The following is a 27517-nucleotide window of genomic DNA, read 5'->3' as shown; positions in this document are numbered from 1 at the left end:
ATGAATAAAACATTATTTCCTGTGAGTTCAATCACTACATTAATTTCTGTGTCTCTCGCAAGTTGTTGTTTTAGTTTAATTATTATTATTGTTATTATCATTGTTATGCGCCACATATCCAGCTGGAATGAGTGACGCAGCTATCGTTCCATTTTATCTGCCTTTAATGTAATTATCCGCTTGTTTTTGGCTCCGCCAGCGCCAAAATTTCCCCTATAGGCGACTTTTGGTACTAAATCTTTTTTTTTTTTTTTTTCGCGGAAATCATCTCCCCACGCCTTCAAAAGTCTCAATATAAAATTTGGTCTCATTTCCCAAAGAGGGAAAGTTATTTAACCACCACCCTGTATTTCACTTCATCATTTCTCTCTGAAACCTCAGTAGATATAACAAAATGGGTCTGGACTATTTACAAAAGCACTTCATGACATGGGTAACTCAAAATTCAATGCAAAATAAAATAAAAGCGACGTGCTAACAGAAAACGACTCAAACTGACAACTTTGCATCTTTCACTTATACCAGTGTTTCTCAACCTTTTTTGGATCATGCCCCACCCCAACGTCTCAAAGATTTTGATTCCCACCCTCTAGCATAATAGTCAGCCAAATTCTGAAAAAGTATAATATAAATATGTACATGAACATTTTCTAATAGCCCCTAAAATATTCAAATTTCCTCCCTGTGGGGCGTACGCTCCACGTTGGGAAACACTGACTTATACATTCATGCAACGTATGTGTTGTTAAGATGCTGGATTTCTTATTTTATTTTTTTATGCCACTCCCATCAACAAAATTGTAAACTTGCATTATATTAGTACCATGAGGGTACAAAGGATCCTTTTTGTTTTTATTTTTAAATTAATTTTCATAATTTTTTTTTTTTTTTTTAAATATTTTGCATAGTCCGGAAACCATGCTTTAGAGACCAAACCTGGAACTTTTTCAAGCCATTTCAGGACTTCAATAAGCAGAGCGATGGTCTCACTGGACGATGAAATCTCCACACTTCAGTAATATATGGTTCTGTACTTTGCCGCTATAAGAATAAACAATTAATTAAATAATAAATAAATAAAATATTATTTATAACTATAAATATTATAAATAAATAATAAATATATAAAAAATAATAAATAAATAAAAAATATTTATTTATTCATCAAAAAATGTTCATACCGCATCGTCCGTCGCGCGGGTTACCAAGGGACGCGTTCGGGTTTTAGGCAGAGGGACCCGTTCGAAAAATATGTTACAGTCTCCCTTAGACACCACTCCTCAGCACTCTGCTAGAGGAAACTCCATCAATGAGCCCGCTACCCGTTTGGGGAGGTGTTTAGGGGCAGCGCAAAGAAATGGTTCTGCAAAAGGACGGAAATGGCACCGACAACGGCACCAGACTATGGCTTTAGGCAACTGGAACATCTTCTCTCTGACAGGGAAGGAGTTGGAACTGGTCGAGGAAGCCAAACTCTACCGGCTAGACTTAGTTGGGCTTTCTTCGACCAAGAGGAGCGGCTCTGGAACTATCGACCTGGATAAGGGGTAGAAGCTTTACTACTCTGGTGTGAGCCCGACAATGTCTGCCCAGGCGGGTGTGGGGATACTCACAAGCTTCCAGCTGTCAGACTGTGTTGCTGAGTGGATCCCATTGTGGGGGGGGGTTGTGTGTTAAGGCTTCAGATGAAAAACCATGATTTGGCTGTGGTGCAAGCCTATGCACTGGAGTCAGAATACTCTGCCTAGAGGAAGTGGGTGCTGCTTTTGACAGGGTGGCAGACATGGAATCAGTCCTGCTAATGGGTGACTTCAATGCACATGTTGGAACAGATGACCAGACATGGAGGGATGTGGTTGGGAGGAACGGCGCCCCTGACCTTAACTAAATGGGTTGAAATTATTGGACTTCTGCTGTACTAACAGCTTGTCCATAATGAATACCTTCTTCCAGCACCGAGAAATCCATAAGTATACCTGGTACAGGGATACACTAGAACAAAGGTCTCTGATTGACTTCTTTATAGTCTCAACAGACCTATTTTCCTCAGTGTTGGACGGTGTTGGACGTTTGTGTGAGAAGAGGGGAAGAACTGTCAACTGACCACCACCTTGTTGTGTGCACTCTACGGCTTCAGAAACCAGATGCTACCATCAACGTTGGTAGGCCTAAGCAGCTATACCGTGTGAAATGGGAGACATTGGAAAATGAGGCTGTGATGAAGAATTTTGCAGATGACATTTCCTACAGGTTCAAAGAGATTCCCAAGCATACTGCAGATGTTGAGGAGGAGTGGAAGCTGTTCAGAACAGCTGTCACTGCCTCTGCACTCTCATGCTGTGGCAGCAAGCGGCTTGGCGTGGCAACGGGCAGTGAGAAAAGGATACCTTGGTGGAACCAAGAAGTCCAAAAAACTGTCCGGGCAAAAAAGGAGTCCCACCTAACATGGTTTAGGGTCAGGTCACCTGAGATGCGTTTGCGGTATGCTGAGGCACGAAAAGCTGCTGCTGAGGCAGTAAAGACAGCAAAGCAGAAGGCTTGGGAATCCTTTGGAGAAAGATTAGACTCATCCTCTGCAAATGCAAACAAAGTATTCTGGCAGACCATCCGCCGCCTTCGAGGGATGAAATCGTGCACAGCAAGGGCAATTAAGGCCTCTGATGGCGCACTTTTAACAACCGAGAAGGATATCCTCCACAGATGTAGGGGAATACTTTGAGAGCCTTCTTAACCCAGGTGGCCCAGCAGTTGTGGACATCCAAGAGGTGCAGATTGGGGCAATGACTAGTCTCACAGCAGAAGAGGTCCATTTAGCAATAAAATCGCTAAAATCGGGCAAGGCTGCTGGCGATGATGAAATTCGGCCCGAAAAGCCTTAAATCGAGACTCGAGTGTGTCAGGCTGCTTGGATATCTGGGCGAGCATCAAAGCAATGGCAGACAGGCATAATAATACCAGTCTTCAAGAAGGGAGACTAGAAGGATTGCAGTAACTATCGTGGCATCTCTCTGCTCAGCCTGCCTGGGAAATTGTATGCTAAGTGCTTGGAAAGACAGTGCAGGAGCATAGTTGAGTCAAAGTTCCAGGAAGAACAATGTGGCTTTCGTCCTGGTAGAAGCACAACTGACCAAATCTTCACTTTGAGGCGAGTCTTTGAGAAATCTTGGGAATATGCCAAGAATGTCTGCACATCTTTTGTGGACTTGGAGAAGGCATATGACTGGGTTCCTTGGGATAAGCTTTGGCAAGTAGTACAGGAGTATGGAGTGGATGGCCAACTATTAGCTGCCATCAAGTCCCTGTATGAATACCCAGAGTTATGTGTCAGGGTAAACAGCACAAGGTCTGAACCTTTCACAGTCTCTGTCACCCCTCCTTTCATAATATTTATGGACTGGATTGATAGGCACAGCCGAGGCAGTGAGTGTGTCAGAATTGGAAGATGTAGCATTGGACGTCTGCTTTTTGCTGATGACCTAGTTCCGCTTAGCTCTTCCACAGATGACCTCCAGTGGATCCTGGACAGGTTTGTAGCTGTTTGTGCAGATGCTGGAATGAAGATCAGTGTGGCCAAAACTAAAACATTTGTGGTCTCAAGACAACCATCCCAGTGCACTCTACATGTAGGTGGAGTTCCAATGAGGCAGGTGGAGAAGTTTAAATACCTTGGGTCCATATTCACGAATGATGGAAAGTGGGATGTAGAGCTAGATACTCGAATTGGCATAGGCAGAGGGACACGTAGCTCAATATTGCGAGCGCTCAATATTGCGGGAGCTTGGCCGTTCGGTAGTATTGAAGTGGGAGTTAAGCCAGAAGGTAAAGCTGACTGTCTTCAATACAGTCTATGTCCCCATCCTCACCTATGGTCATGAGAGTTGGGTAATGACCGAAAGAATGCGAACACGAATCCAAGCGGCTGAAATGAGGTTCCTTCGAGGGGTTGCGGGGCTGACAAGACTCGACAGAGTCAGCTCTGCAATTCAGGAAACCCTCAATACTCAACCGCTGCTTCTCCGTGTTGAGAGATCACAGTTACGTTGGTACGGACACCTGGTCAGAATGCCACAAAAGAAGCTCTCTTAGCAGGCCCTCTTTGCCATCTATCCAGCGAGTCCTTGGCCCTCCACGTGGTGGGAGGCCGCGTGGAGGGCCAAGGACTCGCTGGATAGATTATATCCAAAACCTTGGGTGGACACGTTTGGGAATCCCACCAGAACACCTGAGCTTGATGGCAGAGGATCGTGACCATTGGAAGTTCCTCTTGCAGCTGTTGCCCCCACAACCCAATTAGGAAAGGTGGGCCTTGAAGATGTATGTATCTATGTATGTTATTTATAACGATTTTATTCGAATCTATAAAAGTCGGCGATATTTTGTGAAGAATTTGTGTTTGAATTACTAAAATACCACTAAACTTTTTCACACCCGATAAGTTATATAGGCCTGTGGAATTAGGTATAATGATATCCAGAGTACTATATTCTTCATTAGCTGTATTATATATCTACACTCAGCAGATTTATTATTATTATTATTATTTTTATTTTATTTTTTTTTTTTTAAGTGTAAAATTCGAAAATTTCCAAGGAAATGCTTCCGACGAGACACCTTTCCAGATATACCGCTCTTCCGGCCACAGTATCACGTTTTCCTAATTTAACCGAAAAAGTGAGAAATGTTATATATAAATATAGTCAGTCACATAAACATTTCCTCAGCATGTTAAGCAGTTAATATATATGTGTGTGTGTGTGTGTGTGTATAATCAACTGCTTCTACTAAGGACTAAAAGCACATTATTTTTTGTTTTTAGAATGTGATGTGCATAATGTTACTTTTTTTTTCTTTTTTTTCTTTTTTTTTTGTACACACATAAAAAAGATTATACTTTCGTTTCATAGCTGTTAATACTTTCATTCTCAGTTTTGTATACAAAAAAAATAAATCAGTTCTCAGTTGAGTAAATAAAATAAAATAAAATAAAATAAATCGCTACATTTTAATTAGATGTGCAAGTCACGGTCTTAACTTATCGTTGTGTTCGAATGACAAGGATGATTAATTGATTAATACATTTTGTTTTTATTCCGAGACTTTTTTTTTTTTCATAATATAGTTTCTCTTGTAGACTCGCCTTCGGTAAATTTATTCAACAGAACTGCTATAAATTACATGATAGACGCTAAAATCACAAATTTTATTGAAAGGCAACTCGAAATAACATATTGAATACTTCTAGAAATGAAAATGATATAAAACTATACAGAGAAATAGCATGCATGGTGTACCAAAACATGAATTCGATATTGTAAATATATACAAGTGTGTAATTTTTTGCCTTATATGACTGAAAAGTTCGTTAATTCATTAGATGCTGTTTATTAGCATATATCATAATTTCACATGATTTGTAAAAACGAAACCATTCGCAAACATTTAAAGAAAAGTTTTTAATGAAGAGAGGGAAAAAGGCAATTTTGTAAAGCCGATTTTTTTTTTTTTGCTTTAATTAAATATAATAAATTATGGTAATTTTAAAGAAAAGTTTGCAGATTTTTAACTATATACTGATGGTGCACTTTTATTGTATTTTTCATGATTATAGTTATCTATTATAGTGTAAAAAAGGGTAACTAAATATTACAGGAACGAAACAAATTCTCTTGTCGACTGCTGTTATTTCTAGTCATGCTCTTACAACCACGCTTTCAGTCCCAGTACACTGACGTTGTTGTGGGCGCTTGCATTTTCAAAGTGAGGGAGAGGAAGGAGATATATGAGGAAAAGAGAGGAGAGAGTTGCGAGTACGGTACTGTTAGCAGTCGCTGCTTCTCTCTCTCGATTCAGCTGGAAGCTAGTTGTTTGTCAGAGCTGTTGGAGAAAAGTTTATCGATTTGCGAACCAGTACTAAGCGGAACTTCCGCCCAGTCACGTTTTCGTAAATGCCAATTTGTCGACCTGTTGTCATCAAAAAGGAAACATATATCATATCTTATTTTTTAGTGTGAAATTCTTAATCTTCAAAAATTAAATATTAAATACGTATTTATTCTTCACTTTCGTCTGTTTTTCGGTATTCCAAAATTAAATACATTTTCCATCAGCTTTTTTCAAAGACTGATAACTGCCGCAAACAAGCATGCTGATTTCGAATTCGTCTTTCCTTCTTTCTTCTTTCTTTATTTTTAATATTAAATGGAACCCAAGCATACTTACTGTCTTCGCATTATTGCCATTGTGTATATTTTAAAATTACGCAATGCTTCCTTCCAAGCATTGGGAAAGGAAAGGAGAGCATTGTTTATTGCGAGAATGATTGTGAAATATTATTCGGTTTTTTTTTTTTTTTTTTGAGAGATTTCATGTTTACTGCTGATTGTAATTTATCTCGATTCTTTTTTGAATAACATTCGTTTCAAACTTTAATTTTTTTATTATCATTCAATATTATATATATAGCGCGTGTCAAAATATGTTTTCTTCTTCTTCTTCTTCTCTTTTTTAAGATCTATCCTTACCTTCATGGATCCTCGTAGCGGATCCAGACTTAGTTTTGAGAAAGGCATAAATAACAGAAAGCATAATTTAGATATTCTGGGGGGGGGGAGTATTAAGTTAGTTAATCATTCCTTTATCATATAATTTACGTCAATTTTTAACTAATAATGTATTTATTTCGAATGTTTAATTTGCATTATTATAAAAAGCAAATAAATAAATATAATAAATATAGATGCGTTCTCTTTTTGTTTAATAATTATAGGAACATTATCTTGCTCTCATGATTTCGTGAAGGAGATAGCGATCATCTCTCGTTCCTATACGCCCCCCCCCCCTTCCCTCTTCGGGATGTATCGATTGAATCACGGCGGAAACTTTTAAGCCAAAGTACTGTAGAGAATCGTTCTGTACAACAGACAGAAGTGTGGACAGAAGAATACACGAAATTTACGCACATAATACATTGGCCCTATAGCCTTAGTTGCTTCTACTTCTACTGTAATTCTAAACTAAACAATACTGTAGAGTCATTCCTGATTATTTTTAAGTCAAGTACTTTAGCCAATATGACTTAAGAGTATTGTAGCCATTCACCGACTATTCGTATTATATGAATCGTTAGAGTGTAAATTCGATCTGCTTTAACTCTGATTTTTAGCTCTAAGTTGAATGTTATCGACTTTCTTATCTGACGGGGCATTCAAACAGAACACAGCCTGACACATATGAAATGTTAAATCCAGATAATGAAAGAATTAGAGCGCTTTGCAAATGAGTGAAATACGAAATAAAAAGCATATTCTTCTTGTTGTTGTCTTTTTTCTCCCATAGACACCTGTACAGGTCAGATGATTTCGATCAAATCAGGAATATTTCGTAAGTTACTTAAATAACAACCGCTGTTATAATTTTTTCGTGACATGCTGTGAAAGTTTTAGTTCAGTTGATTATGCTGCTGTAGAATCTTAGACGGGTTCCTGTCTTTCATCGATTTCAGTCTGTTTCGGAATATCATCTTTTTTATCTTCAGATTTTACGTTTGACGCAGTCATTCTGCAACGGAGAGTGACAAAGGATACGAGCAAAAAGTAAAATACTGCTGTCTGCAATATTTTACTTTAATAAAATAATATAATGAAAGTAACTTCATCGAACCCTCTGCTTTCTCCCATTTATTGGGTCACTTTTTTTTTTTTTTTAATATGGAATTTCTTCATAAGATTATAATACCGAAATTCGAGCTGTATAACTCCGATTCCGTGTATCTTTTTATTCGGCAGTTTTCTTCGATAAAGATATTAAACAAGATACATGCAGCGTGCTAAATATTGAAGGTTAGATTCATTAATGAAAGAACTAAAGTGCTTTGGGGAGGAAGGCCGTAAACGGCGTTTCTTCGCCTTTTCCTGCATATATATATATATGTAGGTCGCTTCGTTCAACCGATTTCTACAAATTTTGGTTTTTAATTATTTCTTACGGTGCTTAGGCCCCTTGAGATATATAGAGTAGACTAAAAATTAAATTAAGATGGGAGGATGGTTGCTTCTACTGTCGAAACGTATATAGTTTACATTGTTCAACTGTTTTGATCAACATTGAGCAGTCATATTTTATGTTCCACAGAAGAGGAACTGCTTGTCCTAGATCGTGGAATAAGCAGAAAGTTGAAGAGAAACAAGAAAGTTGTTAGTATTGCAATGGATTTGAAGACTACTGATCATATTCTTTAAGAAACACATAAGAGAGTGAAGCTATTCCAAAAGACAGCTGTAGAATGAATGAACAAAAAGAAGAAAAATTTGTGCTATGAAAAGGCAAACAACAGAAACTGGACGTCATTGTGAAAGGGAATTACGCGAATCAGTGAGAGAGAGAGAGAGAGAGAGAGAGAGAGAGACGAATCATTAATCATTATAATTGCTCTCTTCTGTACTTAGTCAAGTATTTTTCAAGAAGCTGTTAAAGACACCATTCCAAATATGAGGGCAGTATTCCACGATAGTGGTTTGAGAGTGTGATTTGGAGAGTTAATAGTTGCTCAGAATAAAGTTGAGCGAAAGAGAAAAAACATTATAACTTATTGTATGCTAAAGAGGTTATACTTGTAATATGTTTGTGTCAAGAAAGATTGGAGAATTCGAGTTATCTCAAAAAGAAAAATCTCGTCTTGTACAAACAAAAATATTTTGAAAGAAATAAGATAGAGTTGAGTTTTCGATAGTAAATTAACACTGTTGTTAAAACCAGTTCCATTGAATATTTTGTTCATTTGTTCATGAGAAGGAGGAGTGTAGTGAGTGTAATGTGCTGTCAACAACAAAACTGTGGATTGAATTCGCAGTCATCTGTAGCATGTCACTGATATACAGAACGTGAGTAAGCTAAAGAACGAGGCCCTGTGGAACTCCAGCATTAGCTACCAGATTTAAGACTACAGATTCGCCCGTCATTAGTACAATATTGACAAGAGAGACAAAGCTGTCACCCTGTTACAAATAAATAAATAAATAAAATAAAATAATGAGATGGGAAATAAGTGGTGTTAAATCTGATCAGATACTTAGAGACATCAAGAGTAAGTATTTTGATTTTCTGCGAACTTTACTGTGGCATCAAAAGTAGAACGATATTGAAGATCCTCTATTGATTGACAGTCGCTGATTCCACACTGCCATTTCTAAACTTCGTGGAAGATCTTAAGTTCAGCATAGTCGTTCTACCACGGTTGAACGGGAGAGGGGTAAAAGGTAAGTTTCCGCATGTCTGGTGGCATGGTTCAACTGATTTCGACCAGTTATTCTTGATGCTTACCTACTTCTGCGAAAAATTGTAATCTTATCTAGGCTATAGGAAAGATCAACTTGAATATCGTTTTCCCTCTGTTTTTTATATTTACAAAACAGAAGGAATTTGTTAGTGATTGATTTGTATTATGAGAAGCAAATAATTGTGCAATAAATGTCTTAGTTATGCACTTAGAAAAATGTATGATAATTGAAGTACTTTAAAACTTTTAATTCCTCTTCTATCCTTTCCAGTCCTGTGTCCCACTTTTCTTTGAAATGGCATAGGACCTTGAGACTTACCTTTTACTCCTATCCGTTGTCGAACGACTATGCTGAATTTAAGGTCTTCCATGAAGTTCAGAAATGTCATAATATATACAGAAGTTGGTAATCGTTAAAATAACCTATGGGCTTTTGACGCCAACAGCTCTCTCTCTCTGCACAAATATGAACAAGTATGAAAACTCCTATTAACAACTATTACTTGGCTAGAAAATTATTTTAAATATAACATGTTCACATTATTAATTTATTCTTTTAAAGACAAGCTTTATAAACTCAAAGAGCTATACAAGCTCGTCCAGAGCAGGCTTACCCATGCTGCAATGGGACTCGAATCCACAACCTGTTGGTTGGAGAGCGGTATGCTCTCCACCAGGTCATTTTTCATTATTAGTTCATATATCTTTCTTTCTCTTTATTGTTTTATTCTGTTTTTATAATTTGCTCCAAAATGCGAAGTTGAGGTATCCAATTCATTGTAGTGCACGTTACCACCACCATCTCGTGGAGGGAAGAATATAATGTTGTGCATATCAGTTTGGCTATGTAAGCCATACTTTTTTTTTAGCAGTTAGGTGATCTCTTTTTTTTTTTTTCTCCAGGCACTCCTGTTTTTCATCTCATAAACATATAAAATCCGCATCGAGCATATCTCATACTATTATTACATGTACTGTAATAATATAAGATATGAATTTTATGCCATTTCCATTTTCTGTGGACTTAAATATCATGAATCGCCTGCCAAGGTCCTGTTGAAAATGGCGCTTGTCCCACAGTGCTAAATGCTGAAAAAAGACTAGTGGAACTTTATGTAGGCTTCTTTTTTTTTTTTTTTTCCAGCCGATTCTTGAGTAAATGGAGTTTTACCACAGGCAAGCATTATTTTTCTCCCCAAAATCGGGATTTTAATTCCCCAACTCAATAAAATCGCCCTAAAATATTATATATTGTTACAGTTAGAAACCACGAAATTGAGGCAGTTGTATGCCGCACTCTTCCCAATGCCTATGAAATCGCTTATAGAGTCAGGTCATCTATTGTAGCAGTTAAGGATGGGGGGTTAGCTGCTCGCCATTCTTCAATTTTAGAATTAAACACTTTAGATGATTTAGTAATTAATTTTAATAATGATAATAATAATAATAACCACATGCTTACTTAATCAGGGAAAATCTGATGCTTAAAGCTTCTTTCACAGCTTAGTGTATTGATGATAATCCTTTGTTTGAAATTCATCTAGGACGCGAATAAACTAGAGGGATTTTCAGTTGGAAGAGAATCTGGTATTTCCAGATTCTCCTTACCAGAAAATTAATTTTTTATCTGGTAAAACCGGCAAGCTGCCAGAGAACTCATGCAGTTAAAACCTGTAATCTCGCACAATCGACCACAATTCCAAACAGGAAGAACCTCTTCCCACTTCTGTTATGTATCAAAATTTTCATCTGCATCTATCCTACAAAATTCCCTTAGTAATTTATATGTTTTTATCATATACTCTCTCTCCCGCCTATTTAACCATTTTTTACAACTCTGTTAGCCTTTAATTTATCCTCAGAGTGTTAATTCTAACCGACCTGTAGTCATCTTTGTCACTTATTTCTGAATCCTCTATACCACAAAACTTACGAGACCAAATACGAGAACAGTAGTAGTCTTGATGAAGTGATATAAAGAACCGTTTTTCATTTAAAAAATGGGATAATATTCGTTATTGTTACAGTTATATTGATTAAACACACTAATTTCACAAACGAAATAACTGGTTGCTTCTTTGTGGAATATCTACAAAGAGAGCAGCATAAATAAAGCAAATTTCACATAAGCCTTTAGACGTATAAAAAAAATTAAAAAAAAAAAAAAAGAACACGCGATACAGGTCATGCCCAGAGTGTGTATCAGTTGTTTTCTCAGAGAATTTCAAGATCAGTCCTTGGTTCCCGCTGAGGGAGCGATGTGAGTAAATCACATACTTCAGCGGATTCTTTGATAAGAAGTTTTCTTCTAAATAGGGCATGGTGGAAGAGCTCTGTATGATTAGTAGAAGATAAAGTGGGAATATCGATAAGCCATAAACAAGGAATAGAATTCCGAGAATGACGTAAATTTGTCACAGATATCATAACAGTTCTTAAGACAATGGGAATATCGAGATCAAATTTTTCTTGTCTTTCTTGATTTATTCAAATTTTTCTTGATTTATGGGTCATGTCGCTGAGGTGTTTTTCAGATTTCAAAATTTTTACTAGGTTGACCTATATACTGTAAACTGTATGAACAAGGAACTTTGTAGACTCCTCGGTATTTCTGAAAGAAATTGTTGTCTTTAATGAGACTTTAGAACAGTCTGGATTGGTCTGTAGGCAACGCTGATGTTATTTACCTTTAGTGATGCACTTACAATACATGGAATAGATACAAAGTCTCTATATTGAATGTTAGCTGTATGGTGCTTTTGCAAGAGCAGAAACTACAAAACTTGTCGAAATTACATATTTCAGTATGCAAAAACAACTGAATGGGGATTAGGCGATTTCATATTTACTCCGGAAACTATTTTTTCAACTTGCAAAACAAGCGAACCGGCCAGAAGAATAAACGCAATATTTGGGATTTAGGATATACCCAATGAGATGTCCATTTAATTTCAATCGGATCTTTTGTGGTGGAAAATTTGACAAAATTTATTTCTAGATCACATAAGCCATCCGAGAATGATGAATTCCGAGAATGACATAAATTTGTCACAGGTATCATAACAGTTCTTAAGACATCGATAATTGAAATTTCACCTGCAATTTAAAGCGGTATTGTATGTACGTTAACGGTTTGCTTGCTATTCTTAATCTTAGGTTACAATATGTGCGCATTCCAGTGTATAGTAATATTTTGTTGTTACACCAGTCCTTGGTTCAAACCTGCTTGATGAAAGACTCTTTGTTTTTCGTATAATTCCATATTTATTGGCAAAAGAGTTCGAAACTCTACAGTAATTCCTCCCTAGTTTAACGGAATTTAATGAAATTTTGGTATTTGGGATGACTACAAAATCTGTCAAGTCGTTTCCATTAAGCCATTTAATATGAAAATTAGGCAAAACAAAATTATGACGACAGTAGGAGTGTGCAAAAAGAACTCTCTGAATAGCTCTGTTTTTAACATTTAAATTCATATATGATTACATAAAACAATATAAACAAACAAATGTTACGAGAGCGAATCTTAAACCAAGGAATATCTCGTGTCCTTGACTATTTTTATTACAAGAATCATTAGGTAAGCGTTCGATCACTGTAACTGTGATTCTAAGTTTAATATTATTTATCTGCTGCTGCTATTCAACATAAATATTTAAAACAGCTTGCTAAATTTGAAACATTTCATATAATTAATAAACGCGTTAGATAGAGATAAAATAAAATTGCGACACTGAAAATATCGAAAACTCCAAAAAAAGTTGCGTTTCATTTCTTCTTCTTCTTCCTCTCCCTCTCCACCACACCTCAACAGATTGGAATATAGCCTACTCTTGAGCCTATGCAAACTAAAACTGAGAGTGATTGGGTGTTCGGAAGATGGGGGTAAATGTAATCCTCCTACTTTAGATGCCTTTATAGATCCATCATTCAACTGCTTTGGACCAAATTTGGAATATAGTTGTTTACAGTGCTTAAAGTTCTCTGATAAATTCAGCCCAATCGTACTAAAATAAAGGGAAAGGTTAACGAGGGGGTTACTTCATCCTTAGGCACATGCACAGGTTTCATTGTTCAGTCGATTTCAACCAAAGTTGGATTCGTTTATATACTTTTGTATAGAAATTTCATATAGAAATATATTTGTTTCTTACATTGCTTAAGATCAATTCTCCCCCCCCCCCCTCCCTACGCTGGAGAATTTCACTCAATTCGAACTCATAAAAAGGTGTATGTGTGTTTTGGGATCTTCTCTCATGGACACATCGGCCGTCTTTCTTTCTTATGTTGCTTAAAATCGCCTGAGAATTTCAATCTAGTCTTATTAAAATTTGGAGGCTGTAAAAGGGTAAGAAAGAATGTTTTTATCTTGTAACAGTGCTGTAGTTTAGCCGATAGAGCGTTGCAGTATTTTCCCTTCGGTTGGAAGGACCTTGATTCGAACCTGTCCAGGATGCGAACCCTTATAAGAGCTTTTCAAATGAAGGTGAGTTAACTGATTTCATGCAGAGAATACAGGGTTTTTTCATCCTTCAAAACATCCTGAACACATACCCCGTTCTTATGCACTGGCTTCATAGTCTTAGTTGTTAAACCAACCCACCATATAATACCGGTTATGATCAGAAATATGAAATGGTGGCACCTGTCTCTTGTACTTCTCGTCACGTTTTTCCCAACATGACAGCGACGTGCTAGGCAATGAGATAGTGCACTCAGTTGCCACGATGGTACAAGTCGGGACTAGAAGCCTACAGATTCCAAAAAATAAATAAATAAATAAATAAATAATAATAATAATAATAATAAAGAGTTGAAAAGAGTGTCGTCCTTTAGAAAATAATAAGGTACATGATATAGATTTTTTTTAAAATTTGTCATTAAGGTGGGTCTGATAGAGTTACTCAGAAGTAGTTTAGTGATGACCGCGTATCTATTGAGTGTGTGAGTATCTTGCCTGATTTACTTTAATTAATAAAATTTAATTAATTATCTTAAAAATGGATGAATGTTTACCTGGATTTTGTGTGAGCATAAGGATTTTGTGCTTGTAGGTATGTGATGGAGAAATAAACAAAACTGAAAATTAAAAAAAAAAAAAAATGTTGAGCGGAAAAAGGAGCGATGAGCGCTGTGGAAGTGGGAAGTTTAAAGGAAGAGTCTGAACTTATTGTTATTATTACTTTTTAAAAGCCGGTATTAAATATTAAATTTAATATTTAATATTAAAAGCCTAACAATTACATGTAATGTAAATTTAATGTAAATTAAATGTAAATACTAGTTTCAATTGTTTATCATATTGAAACAAATATAATGTTGGCTTGTTATGCATTTTTTCCTCCCTATAAAAGTGCATAATCTATCAACCAGATCGGCCTACTTTTACCGTATACTAAAAATAAAATCCCTCCATTGTTGCCGTCTGGCTATCAAATTCTATATCACCCCAACTTATTCCATTTTTGGACAAACGGACCGTTCCGTTTTAAAACACATTTCAAAACACCGATGTTATATTCAACCAATTAGACGTCACTAGTCCGGCCTTGCGGAACACGAAATTAACACGGCTAGCCACAGGATCCCTTGGAATGATATAAAGTTGCTATAGAAGCATCTACAAATTCGAACGCCTTTTCAAAGATAGTGCCGATGTTCTTCTACATCGTCCCAGTCTTAACCTCAACGATGAACTGTCCATGCCCAAAATTTGTAAAACTGTTATTAGCAACTATATTTTTTGTTGTTATATTTTCCCAATGGTGTTATAGTTTACAATCCGGCACCCTCGCGACTACACATGAGAAGATAATCACTATTTATCACGTTGTTTTAATTTGTTGTATTTGAATTTTCAACTGTTTGTTATTCTACATCGAAGGTAGCTTCAGATACGCAAACCGAAAAATCGTAATTCAATAGTATATAATCTTAGTAAAATATATTTACTGTGGTTACATGTTTTATGTCAATGGATTTCCCACTCTCAAAAGATAACTGCATTTGGAAAATGATAGATGAAGGGATAGAGGATTTCTTTCCTTCTAATAGAAGAATGGCTAACAACGCAGGAATTTGTCTCTGATGGATGAGCAAAGGCTGTAGTGCGCTCTCTAGTGGCTTTCTTTCATTCCGTTAACTTTCTTTGTCTTTTGAGCTTAGCTTTTGTCTGGTGTAATGAAGAAATCATTAAAAACGAAGAAGAAATCCATTTTTACTAAGAAAGCGGGGGGGGGGGTGAATTAAACACTCACTCCAAACTTTCTGTCAACTGCATTCAGTTCCCCCGTATAGTCCTCACCCTCTCTTTAACCTTTTGCTTTTCATTACTATAATTATTCACGATTTCACCGCCTCCTCTTCCCCCTTTCCTCTATTGTAGTGGCCACCTAACTTACAAGCACAAACAACACTGCAGAAAAGCCAGCTGTCATCCTTTCTTATACTAATGAATTACGTAAACCTAAAAGAATTAGTGGTGTTCCGATTCACTAGCATCATTACAACTTGGATAATACAAGCTTTATTTATTTGAATGAAAAACCGAAGATTTCGAATTATATTTGAAAATGGCATACTAGGACAGCGAAAAAGGACATGCACCTTTTGCAGATCGTCTTTTAGCACTTTTTTTTTTTTTTTTTTAATTGTATTAATCAGTAAGTATCCATTCCAATGGATAATATTCTTCCACAGAATGCGTAGGATTTGTATGATCTTCCTATGTAAACAACAAGTAAGGAAACGATCGCGGCATTTTCTAATTTCATTCTTGCGTTGTGCCATCATTCATAATTAAATTTTAAAGTTATAGTAAAAAAAAAAAGTTTGTTAATCAACAAGTAACCTAAAATTGAAAATTGCTATAAAACAATGTATACATATATGTCCAATACAAAACTTACAAATCATTTAAATTTATTTCGACTTCGATCTTAGATATCTGCCAGATTCGCAATCTACAAATTCAGTAGATAGCATCAGTAACTGCTTGCAGTATCCAAATACTTGCTGAATAGATAGTGTATTTTTAATAATAATTTCATATGCATTAATTAATATAATAATTTAAAATATTTTATCATAATTGTAAATCATAAGTATATAATAACACTAAAACATATTATTAGGAATTATTATCAAATCACATTCAAGAAAGAAAGCTTGAACGTTGAATATTATGTCTAAATAATATATAATTATTATTATATTTGTGAATGACAAAAATATTATTTTCATTATTTTGTCATTCACAAAATAATGAAATTTTGTGGATCACATTAAGAATGGCATGACGTAAGTAATACTGAACTAAAAATAAATAAATAAATAAACTTTATTACTTCTACAGTTCTCTGTTCGTTTCGTATACCTTGTCGTACACTTGTTCAGATAAATTCAATGACAAGAGACATTTTCTGTATTAAATCTACTGGATTTGATTCAGCAGTTGAAAATAGTTTAAAAATGGTTTTCATCACGCTTCCATTGTTAAACCATTTTTATTTGATGGCATTGCAATGAGATTTTATACAATATTTTTTTAATGAAAAAATTATATATATATATGAGAAATATATATATATATATATATATATATATATATATATTTCTCATTTAACTTATATTTAGCAGACTCTCCTGGAGGCGCCAAATAATAATAATAATAATAATAATAATAATAATAATTGTTCATTGTGTTGTATTTATCGTTTGACAAACAAGTATTCTTCCTTCCCTAGGCGTAGTCTTGATTCTCCCTCCTTAACTACGTCACGGGTCTCACCTATAGCTAAGAAGAAGAAATGATATACTAAATGTATCGAAATAATTATCACTAGCAGTACAAACGTGTATCACACCGTGTATTAATATTATTATTATTATTATCATCATTTTGGTGGGGGTATACTTTAGAGCATTTCGAAAAACTTTGGAGATCACTTTGCTTTTTTTCAGACAACATCCATTGCCACTATCTCGATTACTTCCATTGATAAAATTCGTTAACCTAATAACCCTTGAGGTGGGACTACATTTTTTTCCAAAAAATGTTATTATTAAATCATTTTACTATGTGAAAATCACATAATAAAAAAGTCTAATGAATGGGGAGATTATTGCAAACACTTGATTGTGTTTTGGCGGAATAAGGTGACATAAAAAGTGACAGTGCACCAACCTTATGATACCTACAGTTGCCTCCAATCTCATGAAATTTTTAGCATTCCCAACAAATTTTTACTCTACGTTTTTGGTCACCATAATAATAATAACGTCCATCACGAATTTCTTCAAGAATGGATTATGGTGACCAACAACGTAGAGTAAAAATTTGTTGGGAATGCTAAAAATTTCATTGGATTGGAGGCAACAGTAGGTATCATAAGGTTGGTGCACTGTCACTTTTTATGTCACCTTATTCTGACAAAACACAATCAAGTGTTTGCAATATTCTCCCCATTCATTGGACTTTTTTACTATGTGATTTTCACATAGCAAAATGATTAATAATAACTATTATGAATCAAAACGCAGCATTAATGTTCTTGCTCTTAATAATATCTTCATGATTTTCCTGTCACTTTTTTAAACCTGTAAATCAGTTGAAGACCATCGGATGAAGTGACTTCCCAGTTTGTCGTTTCCATCATTTCTTAATATTCTGTTGGCGATTTCCCAAGTTCAACACAGAATTCTACATTTGCGTGCAGTTCAACAGCTGCTTTTGCTTAGGCACCAGACTGCATATAGTGGCGTAGCAACGACTCTTACTACATGTCTGAAAATTCGGGAAGCATATGATAGCCAAAAAAAAAAAATACTGCATCACTATAAGATATATATTTTTCTCTGTGTATCATTTTCTCATTTAACAAAAGAAAAAAAAATTTCGGTGGCAAATAAAGGAATAGTATTGAATAGCATAGTATATGTGTATATCAGTTTCGCGGTACTTGATACATTCTGATGCTTTTTTAAATTTAAAATTTTCTTTAATTTCGAATTGACCAAACTTAAAAAAAAAAAAAATATCGAAGGCAACGTCCATTCTCGAGCTCAGAGTTAATAATGTGGGTAAACTAAGATTGCTTTAGGATATATATGTTCAAATTAAAAAGATCTCCATTCCTGATGGTGTACGCCACAGTAGTACGTAAGAAATTAATAGAATAAAACAGTTTTCATTGAGTTTATAGCGGAAATAGTGCTATGACATTCAAACAATAGAAATTTGACGTTAGAATTAAACATTTTATAGATATAGATATGTGTAATTATCAATATTTCCATACGCCTCTTCTATATATTTATTTATATATTTATATAAATCTTGGTGTTGAATTAACTCGGTAATAACACACGCACGCACGCACGCGCACACACACACACACACACACACACACACACACACACACACACACACACACACACACACACACACACACACACACACACACACACACACACACACACACACAAAAAGAAAAAATATTCCATCTTTCCAATCAGAAGGAGTTTTCCAGGTACTGCTTTTTTTATGTGAATCTCACACACGAAAGGTTGTAAAACCTATCGTTTATTTTATTTTATTTATTTTTTTATTTAATACTCTGAGTGGGTTAAAGTTAAATATTTCGGGAACTCTTCTGCTGAAACCAAATTTTGCACACTGGGAGAAAAAATCGTTCACAAACACCAATTCCTACAGCAGGATTGTGCTGCCTAATTGCAGCGAGTTCCTCAATTTTTTTTTTTTTCCTATTCCACAGACTGAATCCAAAAAAAACAAAGTGTAACGCTTTTTCACATGAAGATTGCAAGCCTTTTTGTTCTGTTGCTAAATATTTACTTAGTGAATAATAATAAAAAAAATCTATGACTGTTTTTTTTTTTTTTTTTTTCTGCCCACTAGTTTATATTACAAAATCGAAATTTTCTGTGCGGAAAAATCACATAACTGGATATCAACACAATAAAAAATAGAAATAAAAAAATCAAGAAATTTGCTGCCATAGGTTGATTAAGTTGAAACCATATTTCATCGGCCATTTTTCTGTTCACTGCTGAACAAAGGCCTCACACAAAGTCCTCCTATCTTGAATTTTCTGTGCCACTGAGTACCAGCCATCGCTTTAATTTAATCTCATCATCTCACTTGTCTCTTTGGTCTTCCTGTAGCTCTCTTTCCATTTCTGGGATACCATTCTGATAAAATGATATGAAATGGACAAAGCTAATATCAGAATAACATCAGAAACCATATTTAATTATATCTAATCAACTTATTATCTTAATTACGCAGTCGGCAGCGAAAGCATCCTTTGAGTGGATAAATCTGTATTTCCAGAACTGTCTAACTAAAAATTTCATATAAGATTCAAAGAACATTTATAAGTACTTTCAGCTGAATGTGAATACGTTTTTCCTCCCAGAAATTTCCCATGCAAAACAAGCAGACCGACCAGAGAAGATGCTATAGTGACATATAAAACTCTCTATGAAGATATGATTAACTGTCCCGTCAAGACCAAAATAAGTTTTTTAGAAGCTAAATTTACTTAGCTATAACAGGCTCTTGAGTTTAATATGTAAAAGAAGGTAAGATGGAATGAGAATTCCATGGGCTATTCAAGTATGAGAAAATTTAAGAAACCGCAAGTAGGGGAAATTCTACTTGCGGTTTCTTAAATTTTCTCCTACTTAACTAACTCGTAGGTATTCACAACCCATGTCGAACCCTACATATAGTTGTCAGCTGGTATTCACCTGTTTGATTTTGCTGTCTATTTGAATGCTCGTCGGTGTCCACCTTTTCTTTCTCTATGATGACATCGTTCCAAGTTAATATCGTTTTAAGTCATTCATCAATTACGTAATGGCCATATTTCGGATTTCATTCTTTACCCATTCCCAGTGATATGCTGTCATTCAACTACGAAACGAATGTTCAATTGCCAATTTATTATTATTACTTTAAATTCTGTTCCATCTTCCTTAACTCATTATATCCAGAAGTCTGGTACGATCAGGTAACTTGGCTTTTTATAAGTCTGATATTTGATATATTATAAAGATGAAAATCATATTAAAAAGATAATCCTCAAACAGCAGCTAAAGTAGAGCGTTCAAAGAATGTCCAATCAAAACTCTCTCACTTCTCTGGTTTTGAATGGAAATTCTGTCATCTTGGTTTTCTGAGTGATAACGTCTCAGTTGTCCACTAGGGTATATAGGTTAGATCCCACTCTGGTATAAATGTCTGTGAATGTCTTTAGGCGGTAGATGATTTTCATCGTTCAATGGGAGATCACCACCAGTTTTATTAGTGGCCGGAAGTGGTTTGAAATGTGCTATGTTCTCTAGAGCAAGGATTAGCTAATACTTAGCCAGTCCTCTGCTCATAAATATTCCACAGGTTTACAACCATTTGTGGGTGAGATGGACATAAAAAGAAGAAGAAGGAGGATGGGAAGGGGGTTATTTGCGGTTTCTGAAGGAAAGAACCGAATTCCGCAGTTACAGACGAATGACCGAGAATGATCCAAGACAGAAGGAACAGGAACAGGAGAGCATTTATTTGTTCAAAGAGGACTCAACCTATTAAGAGAAGGAAAAAGAGGCTTTAATGCATTTTTGTTAATCATAAAGTGGTGAATCTTACTTTGTAGTTTTTCTCTCGAAAAGTGTATGTTCTGTGATTGAGTTTTCGAATGGCCACGGTTGTTTCGGGTTGTCTTTAGACATGAGTGAGTGAATTTCATCTCCCTCTTAAAGATATTTTCTTTCTTTCATTTTCTTTTTTTTAAGTATGAGTTAGGTTGGATTGGATTATTTTGAATTATGGCCGAATTAACTAATTCCAGGAGGCTAGTATTATGCCTGTTAAATGTGTTTCATATGGTCCGTCATTTTGTTGCGTCCAGGGCTCCGCATATTAATATATGCCTCCGTTAATGTATTTTGCACTTTCAAAAGGAAGTGTGCATTGCAATATGGAGTACTAAGGCAATTGATGTGAAGTCATCAGCTTCTACATACAAGTAACGTAATCGTAAAAATACTACATTTTCTTAATCCTTTATCCAAGTGTAAGCTCTTTTCGCTTACGCTTGGATAAAAGATTAAACAAGAATATAATTTCTTGGCAGGTATAATTTATTTCACGTACTCTATTTCCTCTCATCTTAAGTTGATCGAAAGCACTGAGGTTTTAAAAGTACTTTTATTGTTTATCTCGCTCTGCTATTAGAAATGTGTTCTGTCTTTGTCACTAAATGTATACCAGCAATTGATTTTGCGCAGTCACTGAACTTTTTTTTTTTTTTTTGCTACATACGGAAAGAGCAACACATCCTGCTCATATAATGATGATTAAAAGGGAGTATAATTTTGCAGTGGTGAGAATACTGATAGTAGAGATTTATATATTTGCCTGACTAATTAGGTACTTTCGCATTACTGTTTATTTCAACAGTTATAAATCTTACAATCTCTACGTTTCGGCAAATCAAATACTGGCTACCGTCATTTCCACCTTTTTCCGTGTATCTAGATTTCGTTTCGGGATAAATTTCATCATCATCATCATCTTCTTCTGAAGATGGCAGTTGATATTTGATCACCTGAAGGTAAAGATCAAATAAGTTTTATAATAAACAGCAGCGTGAGTGTACTGGAAGTTTCTTGAAAATATAACGTTTTGTTATATACTTGCTTATGCTTTGTGCTCTTCTTATGTACTGTACTTTCTATGTGCCTGTTTCCGTTTTTTTTTCCCCTCTCCGGTAATTAGGTAACGATATACTGGTTTCACATTGAAACCAGTAGATCGTTATCTAAGTATTAAAGCTTTATTTAATCTCTTCAGAAGGCACACTTTCAAAGGTTTCATAAGATAAAATTTATGTTATAAATTCTTACATCGGTTCAAATTAAAGAATTAAAAATTTTTATTTTAACGATTTGCACAACATCGCCCAAGTAATTTTGCAAATTATTATATTATTATATATAAGGTGCATCCATGAAGTCAAAAGACTCATCGCGGATAAATCAGAAAGAAATTGAAAATTAAGAATTAACAATGTTATCATAACCACAAGGTTATAATGAATAAATGGCTATTATATTATTCCATTTATATACGTATTTCATTATGTTTTTCATGAACAAACCTTGTACTTGTGTTTCTGTCAATTAACATATATGGTTTGTCAATAGCATATTATATATATCAAAACAATGTAATTATCAAATACTGCACTTGCAGAATCATGTAGCATTTAAGTACAGACAAGACTTTACAATATTCAATTACTGTTGCTTTAATCAACGTTGATTCTCTATAAGCATTGTTTAGCGAAGGAGCGCTGATCGCTAAGATATGTTAGAAGTTATGTGTAGTTTCAAAAGTGAAACTACGTCATGAAAGATGTGGACATTACCACACCCTCCCCTGCTCTTATAGAAGTGGTACGACCCACACCTAAGCAAGGTCATACACGTACACCAGCGTCGCCACGCTTCCCGGACGTGAGCTCCTGGTGAGTTGTACAGGCCTCAGACCGCGTGGATGCTACAGTAGCCCGGGCAAGGAGTGAATTCGACCCCGAGTTTGAGGGAGAGGTCGTTATGTCTTGGACTATGCGGCCTCGTTTCTTGTGGAAAGTCATAACTTCAACATAGATAAAAGTGTGCAGCTAAGTCACTATAATTTTATTAGAATAGCAACATGCAATACTTTTCTTGAGATTACTATCTATTTATTGACAGTTCTTCATGGTGGCGTTGACTGCTCTTGCAGCTCTGTTACATTTCTTCTAGTCATTATCATTTAATTAGACTAGAATTGTAGTTCAGAGGCCTGAGTTTTACATATTTATATAATTTAGAAAGAAATGCTTCAGGACATGCAGTTGTTAGGAAAGAATCGGTTTTGTTTCCCATCTATCATACACAATGGTTCGCTGTGCTTTCATTCTGCACTACCACGTGGTCGCCTTCGTTAGCCGTTAAGCTTTTGGCAATGCAAAAAAACGGACAGATAATCAACATTTATTGTTATTTAATTTACAGAATTAAGATGACAAAATTAACGTTTTGTCTGCAGTGAGCATCAGTGGATAATTGATTTCCAACTATTTTCATCCCAGAAGAAAAAAGATACAAGAAATGCCTCATACAACATATAATGAATTTGATCAAAAGGAATTATAATGATAAATGTATATTCAGCTGTGAAATTTTTTTTTGATTGATCGTTGTGCATGAATAAACCAGCAGTAAATTATTTGTTATTTTTTCAGACAGTATTTATTATCGTAAACTTTGCATGTTTAGGAATAGAGTGAGCATTACATTTTTAAAGATCACTTGTTTGAACTCGGATTACGAAAAACGTTTGGTCAGTAAATTCAGCAGCTATAACAGGTGGATTATTTGTTGTGTAAACTGTGATCTCGCGTTGTTTTACACCAGATGAAGCCAATGTTTAATCAAGCAATGACCGGCGGTCCTGTGGCTGACCCTTTCTACTCATCGCCATTTTCGTCTTATTTCAGGAGGCATACACCATATTTTGGTCAACCGGATTATCGAATATATGAAATGAACAAACGACTTCAACAAAGGACAGAGGTTAGTAAAAATGTTATTATAATATAATTTGTTAAATGCCATAAATGATTAAATGTATTGAATGCGATACGTGTTGTTTTGTTTTTGTAATACTTTATTATTGGATTGGGAAAGGGGAAATCTGTGTGCTAGTAAAAACTTTTTTTAATATTTATTTATAAAGTTAAATTGGTCATAACATTAGCGAGCCCTCGGCACAGACCTATTAATTTATTTGAAAGCTGTTTTGTGTCATATCAGAAAACAGTACTGAACGGACCAGCAAGGTTCAAATCTCTTGAGAATTTAAAGAAACTGTAATTCCATTATCAGCAGCTATAAGTATCAGTAACGATACTAGGAAACACATATAATGTTGGAGTGACTTGTTAAAAATTTCCATTCTCAACGTAGATTTTATATTTGAGTGTGTGTGAGAATAATTATTATTATATGACGACTCCATGCCAGAACTCATCGTGGGAGACCACTGCAATAACACTACACGAATTTAATTTTAGCCATTAAATCATTTTGGAGCAATTTTAATTAAAGTATTTTTCTTCCCCCCCCCCCCCCAAGATTATAGTGAATTTAAAATTACAAAATTTGTCCAGTCCCAAATTATATTATGTACACTTTAATTGTGCATCCTGGTTTAACAGATATACAAGCTGTTTATCTTTTGGTATGCATGATTTCTGTATAAATAGTAGATATATATTATTTGCATCTAACCTGCACTGTGTTATATATTTGGAGCCAGTTTAAAATTCAGATACTTTCCCCCCATTCACTGTAGATAATTAAATTTATTATTATTATTATTTCGTCGTGTGTAGTTGAATAATTAAATTTAATTCAGTTTTAATCAGATAAGTCTTGTTTTGATAATTTTCATAATCAATTATAATATTCTAAATGTGAATTAAATTCTGGTGGAAAATTGTACGTTATTCCAAATTCTTATGGGAATATCAAGAAATTATTAACATAATAATCCAGACTTTAAAAATAAGAAGCATGATATGTATTTATTATTATTATTAAACTGGTATCTCCACGGAGTCCAAGATTCATTGTGGAAGGTGAACACGTCAGCTTATTTAAATAATATTTTCACTTAATGATCTTAAATAACAGGAACAACTTTCAAGATAATCAGCCATGCTTCTACAATTCTAGTCACTAATATTGCACTCGCCACTCTCTTTGGCAGCATATCCCCCTTGCTTGCCACTCACCATGAGAAAAAAAAATCTGCTCTTCACTCCCCTGTTAATGAAACTCATTCAACTTTCATGAATGGCATCTTTCCCTTCCTACCAGAAACTGAAATTTTTTTCCTATATCTATCATTATAAAACCCTTTTGCCAACTTATGTCTCTATCATATCACCTCTCCTCTGTCTATTTGACAGTTGCTGCAACCCATTGTTAATCTTTTCTCATAGTCAACATCTTGCAGTCCTGAAATTATCTTATATTCTTTCTACACAGTAAGTTCAACCAAAGATGCCTACATAAAACATTTTCACTGTTATATAAGCTGTTTAGATCTGTCTCACCCCCCCCCCCCCCCAATTGTTCTTACAGATGATTATGTCACATTGAAAAAAAAAATCTTGTGTAAAATGCTGTCATAAAAAATCTTAAGGCAACTGAAATTACAAAATTTGAGCATAATAAAATCTAATTTCTGTTATGTTTGATATTTTTATAATTATTACACGACACCTCCAAGGACTTGTGTCGGGAGAGCACTCTGCTCCACTCCACTATACACATTTAACCAGTTTCCCCTATTTAATTCTCCAGCTATGCACAACTACTATCAATGTCATCTACCACCCATCACCAACAACAATAACAGTATTTTTTGTCTGTAAATTTACATGTATTCTCTTGGCTTGGCTGATTTGCCTGTATGGGATGAAAAATCTGAATTTTCGGATGAAAAACCCTGCTACTTCCATATGAGATTGGCTAACTCACCTTCTGTTGATAAAGACCATATAAAAATTCCTCTCTTCACGACGAGCATTGAATGCAAGTCTTCCAATCAAAGTGCACAATATTCTGCTGTTCTTCTGATTGCTTTCTGTGCTTGGAACTGCTTAAAGTTATAATTTATATATGAACAACCGTTTCTGCAAGTTATAGATATCAACAAAACTTGTCCAATAGGCTTGCATTTTTCAAATCCTTATATTTTTATTATTTTTTTTTTTTTTGAGAATGTAAATTTTATATTATTGTTTTCTACACAAAAGAGATGGTTTATTGATTCAAGTCAAAATTCAAGAATTTAATAATTAACAAATTGTTTTAACAGTCTGTGAATCAGATCAACTTTTAATTGCTGCCTTTAATGCTTATGTTTTCTTATTATAGTGGTTGACTTTTTCTGAGTACTGGTGCTCAAAAGAATTTCATTTACACTAGTTTCACATTTTGTGGAAATTACATTGCACACCAAATGGTTATCTGAGTATAAATCTGAATCATGTCAAAAATGCTTTGACATGATGCAGAAATTTTGCCACAAAAGGTTTATATATATATATATATATATAAACCTTTTGTGGACAGTATTGTGCATTGCAGTTCTGTACACTGATATTTTATATAAACATTCAAAAAGCTACTAAATCTTTCTTGGACAGCATAGTAGCTTTTTGAATGTATGTATATATATATATATATATATATTTATTTATTTTTAATACTGTATTAAAATGAATGAATTTGGGGTCATAAACCAGGTGTCCATTGGAAGTTTATTGTCAAATGCATAATTTTCTGCGTCTATCAGAAAGTTATTTAAATTGCAAACATGATAGCATAAATTATTGGACAACATATGTTTTTATCAATGAGACTATGAACCTACTGCACTATTACAGTGTAGTAGGTTCACAGTGCTGTGATAATTGAGAAAGAGAGAAAGGATTGTGTTTGACAGAATGCATGAAAATTTTGCACATATACAAAATATCTTATTCATAATCCATACAGATTTGTCACAGGCTATCTCAGCAGCCATTTGAAACAAATATTTGTTTTAAGAATTTTTTGAAATATTTCAAATTGTTTTCAACAAAATCAGATCCCTGTCCAATATGGACAAAAATAGGTGACTTGATCTTGTAGTTCATCAAATTTTTAAAAACAGTCTTAATTCATGGCATTTAGTTCACTAACAAAGCACATTCCCACCAATATGGGTATGTTAATAAACAAAATATCCATGATAAAGGGCTTTGAAGGTTTTATACTTGCATAGATGCACTGTTTTATCTACTTGCGACTAGTTTGTTGGGATATTTGAAGGACAAAATCCATGTGACAGTGAAGAATTAAAAGCACAAACCATTGCTGATATGGAAGGAATCACAAAACCCTAGCCTGCAGTTAGGGAGAACTTTAGTCAGTGTCAGAAATCACATTTTGAATATGTTTTCCTGTGAATAAAATATCTTATGATTAGATTTCAAATCTAATCAAATGTTATGAGCAACCACACACTTCTCTTTATTATTGATACCATAAAAGTAAGCAGTCATGGGAGATTTTATTGAATATGTTTTCCCATGAATAAAATCATGGGAAAATGTATTC

General features: G+C 34.8%; 1 protein-coding gene across 6 annotated transcripts in view; it reads left to right on the top strand.

The window, feature by feature from the left end:
* Positions 1-27517, top strand: part of LOC150107285 (LIM domain-binding protein 2-like) — a 412695-nt gene that overhangs the window by 204021 nt on the left and 181157 nt on the right. For 5 of the 6 annotated variants that reach the window (XM_090391781.1, XM_090391780.1, XM_090391779.1 and 2 more), the window contains exon 5: positions 23842-23917. In XM_090391781.1, the coding sequence (XP_090247907.1) occupies positions 23842-23917 (76 nt within the window). Of the gene's footprint in view, positions 1-22861; positions 23918-27517 lie in introns of those variants that run through there. The other variant, XM_090391783.1, reaches the window with a different exon arrangement.

This window comes from Typopeltis vanoorti, chromosome 4 (assembly GCF_054136105.1).
Source record: "Typopeltis vanoorti isolate ZY-2024b chromosome 4, IOZ_Tvanoo_1.0, whole genome shotgun sequence".
In the NCBI taxonomy this organism is placed as follows: domain Eukaryota; kingdom Metazoa; phylum Arthropoda; class Arachnida; order Uropygi; family Thelyphonidae; genus Typopeltis; species Typopeltis vanoorti.
The sequence above is the reverse complement of the archived record's forward strand: the minus strand, read 5'-3'. Positions and strand labels throughout refer to the sequence as shown.